Here is a 7,787-nt window from a genome sequence, read left to right as displayed (position 1 = left end):
CATTAATGAACGTAATGTATCCAATATAATCATGACTATACACATTAAGTTTTTCATATACAAAACAAAATGTCAGAAAGACGCACTGTTACTCACAAAACTTCAACTTTATTTAGAAAATATATACAAAATCTATAAGCAAAAATACATTGTATCTCAAGACTTAGATAAATTCAATGTTATATGGCAGAAATGGAGGGGTATATATGGATTTGTGTAGTTGCATGTATACAAATTATTGACTATAATTTTCTTATTCGTTAAATCCTTGTGGACTTTGGTATTGTAATGAATATTGTGTGCTTGTAAAAATTTATGTACTTGCTTTTTTTCTATTGCAATAAAAAAAAAAAATTTTACTAAAACGCAGGTCAAGTTCGAAAATCAGCATGATCGGACCACTATTTTAGTAGTTATGCTGTTTTTTCATTTTTCAGCATATATGCAACACTGTAAACACAATATAAGAAAAATAGATTGGCCAATTGTCATTTAACTCACAGGAATGGTCAATCTTACTAAAACGCAGGTTGAGTTCGAAAATCAGCATAATCGGGGTATTATTTTAGAAGTTATGCTGTTTTTTCACATTTCCTAAGATTCAATTCTTAGGCATGTTAACAGTCTTATTATTTTACTAATAAGATACATAAAAGTGTTTGTTTGACATTTCCTGCATCTTTACAACATTGTTAGTTGATTATGTAAAAATGATGGTAAACTTGTTATCGTGTATTGTGTAATAAAGTTTCAAAAATGGAAATAAACTCATATCATTGCAGTTTGTCAGATTCAATCATTCACTATGTTCAGAATCTCAGAATGGAGGAAATTGGACATTTAACACTATTCTATTGATATTTTTCCCATCTCATCAATTTTCTTAGTTGATCATATAAAAATTGCAGTAAACTGTTTATTTTGTTTTATGTTAAAAAAAGTGTTAAAAATGGAAATAAACCCATGTCTTGTTTTACATTTCCTCAGATTCAATTCTTAGGCATGTTAACAGTCTCATTATTTAACTAATAAGACATGTAAAAGTGTTTGGTTGACATTTCCTGCATCTTTACAACATTATTAGTTGATTATGTAAAAATGATGGTAAACTTGTTATCATGTGTTGTGTAATAAAGTTTCAAAAATGGAAATAAACTCATATCATTGCTGTTTGTCAGATTCAATCATTCACTATGTTCAGAATCTCAGAATGGAGGAAATTGGACATTTAACACTGTTGTATTGATATTTTTCCCATCTCATCAATTTTCTTAGTTGATCGTATAAAAATGGCAGTAACCTGTTAATATTGTTTTATGTTAAAAAATTGTTTAAAATGGGGAAAAAATTTTCAGAACAGTGCTGTCTTGTTTACATTTTGGCATTTTCAAGTTGTGACTTTGAAGTTCCATAGGCCTGAGGACCTTTGCTAGTCACATTTTCTGAATATCCATGATACTAATATTTTATTATTAAAAATTGATGGTCATTATGCTGTTAAACATTATGTAATATTGCATCAAAATTTGAAAAAAAAACAAACTATTTTGGGCACTGCTCCCATGATGACCATTTAAGAAAAACCATGTCACTTACTGTTCTCAAACTTACAGGAAAGAAACATGGGACTAGAATACAGCTTCAGTAGGCAATGCAGTCTGTTTGGTAATTCTTACTGCCAGTTTAAACAGTTTTTTTTTTTTTTTTTTTTTTTTTTTTTGTGAAAATTTAATTTTTCACATATTGGCATTTTCAAGGTGTGACTTTGAAGTTCCACAGGCTTGAAGACCCATGCTAGTCACATTTTCTGAAAATCCATGATACGTATATTTTATTATTAAAAATTGACGGTCATTATGCTGTTAACCATTATGTAATATGCAGTGTTTTATTTACCTCTGCGTCATGCGTAAAATACGCATAAATCCTAAAAATGACGCAAAAAAATATGATCTAGTGCGTCATTTGACCCTAATGTTTGATAGCCACAACTAAATACTTTCCAAAGTGTTGTAATATTGACGATTAAAGACCTAGGACTAAAATATTTCCGATCGTTGTTGTGTTTTTCTCGCTTTTGTTTCGTTACATTTGATTGGTCTACGTTACCTTACGTGAACCAATCTTAAGCTTCGTCAATTAAAAACAAAAGTACATTCGAGAGCTCTTCAGAACAGAAAGTACGTAAACGTATTACACGTGCTCCCAGCGTCCAGCGCGCCAGAACAAGAACGAGAACATGGCGGCCAAAAGACTTAAACTTCCCCTGCTTAAACATGATCCAAAACAAGGAACGTTATCGTTCCAGAGTGGGAATATCAGTGTATCTCACAACGAAACCTCTCAGTCGGAATCACAAGGCGCAAGTAAACTCAAACGAAAGTTTAATCGCTCCTGGCTTCAAAAATACAGCTGGTTGCGTTTTTCGGAGGACAAGTCAGCCAGCTATATGTTTTGCGAATTGTGCACAAGTGCAGGTAAATCTAACGCGATGGTTAAGTCATCGGGGAATACAAATTTCCAAAATTCAACCCTGGCAAGGCACGCAAATCTGCCGGAACACAAGATGCTTATTGAAGCACCCATTCTCCAAGCTGACAGAAAGGCAGCCGAAAGGAAACGATCTTCAAAATCGGACACTGCTATGACTGTGCTCCTGAAATGCGTCCATTGGTTGGCGACAGAAGATATACCCCTGATAAAATACAAGGCTTTAGTCAATTTCCTTCATGAATTAACCCCGGATGATCTCAAAGCAATATCACTTCTGAAACAGTCAAACATTATGTATGAATCATCAACGACTTGCTCCGGATTTTTAGACAGTCTCTCAAGTGTTGTTGACAGAAAAATCACTGAATCTCTTAGGGAATCGCCTGTAGTTACAGCACTTGCTGATGAAAGCACAGACATCGCCAACAACAAAAGATTGGTTATTTATGCGCAAATAATTTCCCCTGAAATGAAGCCAAGTACATTGTTTCTGACGAATGTAGAGTGTCCGGATGCAACGGGGCTTGGAATTGCTAATGCAATCCTGGAGGAATTTAGGAGAAGGGGTGTACAGCCAGGAAAAATTTTGAGCATGGGATCCGATGGAGCCTCTGTGATGACTGGACGAATAAATGGTAAGTACTAATTACATTTCAACTCCATTAAAATGTACCACTTTTCAAATATATGATAATAGTGGTGATGATAATGCCAGATATAATGGGCCTGAATTTTCAATATTGTATATCATAATCTATATATATATATATATATATTTTTTTTTTTTTTTTTTTTTTTTGGGAGAATTCTGTAGTATTTTTGATTATATTATCATTACTGATACAAAATCTAAACAACTTTCAATTAGGTTGTGCAGCAGTTATGAAAAGGAGTAACCCCCACATGTCCAACAACCACTGCATTGCACACAGATTAGCACTGTGCACATCCCAGGCGGCAGAAGGTATCCCCCACCTAAAAAAGCACCAGCAAATCTTAACCGATCTCTTCTACTACTTCAAGGTAAATAGAAAAACAACTAACTCATTAAATGAAAAAGTTACAACTACTATGTTACTTGACAAAATAATTGTATTCTTATTATATGGCTGTATACACAAGTAAATTTAGAGTAAATTAGATAATTTGCACAGATATCATTTTCCAGGGCAGCGCCAAGCGTACATCAAAACTACATGAAATACAGGCTGTTATGGACGATCCAATCTTGACAATCAAAGAAGTACATGCTGTGAGATGGTTGTCATTCTTCAGTGCTCTGACTACAGTTTTCAGAACACTGGATAGTCTTTTGACTTATCTTGCCGAAGTTCCTCTTAGTGATGCAAAAGCCATGGGTTTGAAGAAAAAGGTTAGTTTGTTGTAAGAATGTTTTCGTGTTCACTACAGTACCTCAAGCAAAACGATATTCTTACAAATTCTCTAAAAATACCTAGACCAAAGAGTTGAATTTTTTATATATATATTTGGATTTGAAGGCATTCTGAAAGACTGCAGTGTTCTTGTGTTGTTCTTTTTCTGTAATTTTTAATATTATAATTATTTTTTCATACTTCTTTTTCTGTAATTTTTAATATTATAATTATTTTTTCATACTTCAGTTACTTATTTTTCTTCTGCAGTTTGGTACAATACTTTTTCTTTCTCTCTCCAGATTGCTACTGACAGCTTCATTTCCATCACTTATATGATGATGGACATCATGAATCCTGTGACAATTTTGTCTCAGTTTTTTCAAACTGAAAATCTGGATGTCGCTCTCGTAAAGGTAGTGTAAATGTCCATCCCCCCCCCTTTTTTAATACTTTGTTCATATCTGAATATCATTAATCTTGTTAATTGAATTTAGTTAACCAGATGTCCATAGTGAGTTATTAATAATGGCTTAAACTTGTGAAACTAACACACACACACTAAACTAATATTCTGCTCTAGGGTATGTGGATTGTGTTGTAGCTTGTCACTGTGTTATATTTTAATGTTATTATTATATCAACGGACAGTAATAATGATGACAGTGTTTATTCTTCTACAGGTAAAGACAGATCTCTGTATTAAAGACATCAACGCAGTGAAAGAATGCAAGTCTCCCTACCTAACAAAACTGAAGGAAGATCTTGTACAGTCAAGATTTCATGACCATGAAATCACATCCAGTGGCCTTAACCTTCAGATGCTAGCTGGCAACTTTGCAGATGCACTCATCAGCAATATTCAGTCAAGGTTTGTTTAATCATATATACATAACATGTAATAATTAAGTTTATATTTAGTAAACTTAAGACAGTAGATTTCAATTGTATGATTTGGTCCAATACTGATTCATACTATTTTAAAAAGTAAATTTAAAGCTGGTTTAGTTAAATTTGATGATTCTACTAAGAATTTACATAGTTTTTTTATTTAAATGACAATATCTAAAAAGGACAATGATTGTGATTTCAATTAGGTTCCCCAAAGATGGAATCTTAGCAGCATTCAGTGTGTTGTCCATGCGCCCTCTTTCCTTCCTAAGCCCCACCGAACTAGAGGAATATGGTAATCATGAAATCAGGTCTCTTTGTGACTTTTATGGCAACCCACAAACTGTGAAATGGGAAGAAAATGGTGAAGAAATGACAAACACATCAGAGGCTCTCATTGATTCCACTAAGGCAGAGGAGGAATGGCATTTGGCAAAACAGATTGTGAAAGCAGAGCATTATCCTCGAGACTCTACATGGAAATTATGGAGTCTGCTCTCCCATTACCACATGAAGGAGTTCCCAAATCTGCTTGTCCTAGCCAGGTTAGCTATTACTACTAGCATCCATACAGCAGGCTGCGAGAGGGGATTTTCAGTACAGAATCGTATCCTAACTGCCTTTCGGAACCGTCTTACAGTTGACACTCAGAAGAAACTGATGTTGATCAAAACTGAAGGATGTGATAGGGCTTCATTTGATTTTGAGGAAGCCCTTGAAATGTGGAAAAATTCGAAAGAGAGAAGAATATATGAATTGAAATCAAAAACAGATGATTAGCCTGAGGCTACAAGTCATGATATCACATGTTAAATGGAATCCAATGACATGAAACAAATGCATTACTGTACTGAAGTGAACTTATACATGTATAACTTCTTTTGGGTATGTTGTACATTATATTGTTGTTCTAAAGTCAGTGTTATTGTATAGACAATTCTGTCAAAGTGAGCTTTAAACTGATATTGTCTGCTGCTGCTGTGATGTTCTTATCTTTCGAGGTTAGTCTACTTACCTAATCAACACTCAGCAACTCAAAAGTATCCATGTTTTATTGTTTATTCTGATGGTAGTTTTTTCATATTGTTGTTCTGTTTAAGATTTTATTCCTTGTTAATTATTTATTACATAATATGTGATATTTTTTCATTTATATCAATATATATTTTTGTCAAGTTCTTTTTACCTAGTCAAAAAAATATTTTAATTCATTGTTTATTCTGTTTTTTTTTTTCATGTTGACAATTGTTGTTTTTGATGAATTCCTTGTCTCATCTACTTTTTGTGTTTGACAATCATATTCTCTCCTAATTTGTTTTCCATTTATGTCCACATAATTTTTGACAATTTTTTTTTACATACTAGTCAACACAAAGTTTATCCATATCATTTTTAATTTATCTTGATGATTTTTTCTTCATATATCTACCTTTAGGTTTAATCATGTTAATAATCCTTTAAATGGTTTTTGTCAGAAAAAAAATCAAAATGCATACTTTTGTCCATATCATGTTGAAGTTGTGTGACTGTTAGTGTGTTTGTAGTCATATGTTGAATAAACTTTGGTTACATATACAAAAGCTGTTTTTGTATTCTTCAGTTCCTGTAGATAGAATTCTATACTTTAAGTCTGGAATACAACAATTACAAATAAGCAACATCAATTCATATACGATTTATTTACATAAAATATGGTTGTACGCATCATTACCAGTTAAAATTACCCATTCAAAAAGGCGGGAAAATTTTGACTCCTGAAAATAAAAAATGACTCGTATTCTTTAGTGTCAGTGGGTCATCTGACTCTCTAGTTCCAAATTGTAAATAAAACACTGAATATGGCATCAGAATAGAAGAAAACTCAGTTTTGGGTGCTGCTGCCATGATGACCATTATGGGAAAACCATGTTACTTATGATTGCCAAATTTTCAAAAAAGAAATACGGGACTAAAATGCAGCCTGAGTTGGAAAAACAGTCTAATTGGCTTCTTTTTCTGGAAGTTATACATTTTCAAAGTGTGAACTTGTTACACATTTTACTTATATTGGTATTACCTGTTGAGCATAATTAAAATTTGATGTTGAATTTGCAGTTTAACATAATGTACTTTTGCATCAGAATTGACAGTAGCCTATTTTGAGCATAGTTATTTCCTGTTTTTTGTCTGTACATTTGACAGCTTTGCTGCCTTGTTAACTGTAAATAACATAAGTGATGCTAGAGTCATTTAAGAAAACATCATACAAAATTTCAGGTTATATTTTGGCAAATAAACTACATTTCAACAAGATCTTCAGTCCAAAAGATTTCACTTTCTATAGTGAGTACATAGCATACAACGCATTTGATTGACAGGCAGTATGTTGCCTTGACAACAAACTAGATATATCCAGTTCATCCAGTTCAATCTGGCTTTGTACCCAGCACAGTACTTGTGTAGTTTCTGTTTTTGGAACAGTCTTTATTACTAGTGCATGTAGATTTTGAACTTAATAAATATTCAGTAAAGGACCTGATATGTGAATAGATTTTGTCTGATGAAGTTCTGGAGGGTGTTCACTTTCATAATTTGGCGGTAAGTTTACTCAGACTTCGTTTTGCGACTGTATGTGTTTTGTGCCAAAAGTAGGTCACTCTTTTCAATGCCGTCTAGGAATAAAAGACGTTAGTATGCAACAAAAATGATTTTTAAAGACTTTTGCTCCAAATTTCTCATAAAACATGACCTGTCCGAACTGAATTTTTACCTGTCTCGGACAGGCGGACAGGCGCTAATGTCGAGCCCTGATTTCAGAACAGTGCTGTCTTGTTTACATTTTGGCATTTTCAAGTTGTGACTTTGAAGTTCCATGGGCCTGAAGACCTTTGCTAGTCACATTTTCTGAATATCCATGATACTAATATTTTATTATTAAAAATTGATTGTCATTATGGTGTTAAACATTATGTAATATTGCATCAAAATTTGAAAAAAATCTATTTTGGGCACTGCTCCCATGATGACCATTTAAGAAAAACCATGTCACTT

General features: G+C 33.1%; 1 protein-coding gene across 1 annotated transcript; it reads left to right on the top strand.

The window, feature by feature from the left end:
- The first annotated feature begins 1,881 nt into the window (after positions 1 to 1,881).
- Positions 1,882 to 6,590, top strand: LOC147761480 (zinc finger protein 862-like). The gene is made up of 6 exons (XM_087013673.1): positions 1,882 to 3,128; positions 3,362 to 3,516; positions 3,662 to 3,865; positions 4,169 to 4,282; positions 4,550 to 4,737; positions 4,964 to 6,590. Exons 1-6 carry the CDS (start codon positions 2,240 to 2,242, stop codon positions 5,535 to 5,537), a joined length of 2,124 nt encoding a protein of 707 aa, XP_086869799.1. The 5' UTR covers positions 1,882 to 2,239; the 3' UTR covers positions 5,538 to 6,590.
- Positions 6,591 to 7,787: the final 1,197 nt, after the last annotated feature.

This window comes from Lingula anatina, chromosome 5 (genome assembly GCF_051362555.1).
Source record: "Lingula anatina isolate TDL-2025a chromosome 5, LinAna3.0, whole genome shotgun sequence".
In the NCBI taxonomy this organism is placed as follows: domain Eukaryota; kingdom Metazoa; phylum Brachiopoda; class Lingulata; order Lingulida; family Lingulidae; genus Lingula; species Lingula anatina.
The sequence above is the reverse complement of the archived record's forward strand: the minus strand, read 5'-3'. Positions and strand labels throughout refer to the sequence as shown.

What these genes read in the sequence shown, in the direction of transcription:
- LOC147761480 (XM_087013673.1), top strand. Translation starts at nt 2,240, where the DNA reads ATGGCGGCCAAAAGACTTAAACTTCCCCTGCTTAAACATGATCCAAAA. An exon ending in ATCTCTTCTACTACTTCAAG is followed by an intron (nt 3,517 to 3,661) that starts GTAAATAGAAAA and finishes ATCATTTTCCAG; the next exon opens with GGCAGCGCCAAGCGTACATC. An exon ending in TGGATGTCGCTCTCGTAAAG is followed by an intron (nt 4,283 to 4,549) that starts GTAGTGTAAATG and finishes ATTCTTCTACAG; the next exon opens with GTAAAGACAGATCTCTGTAT.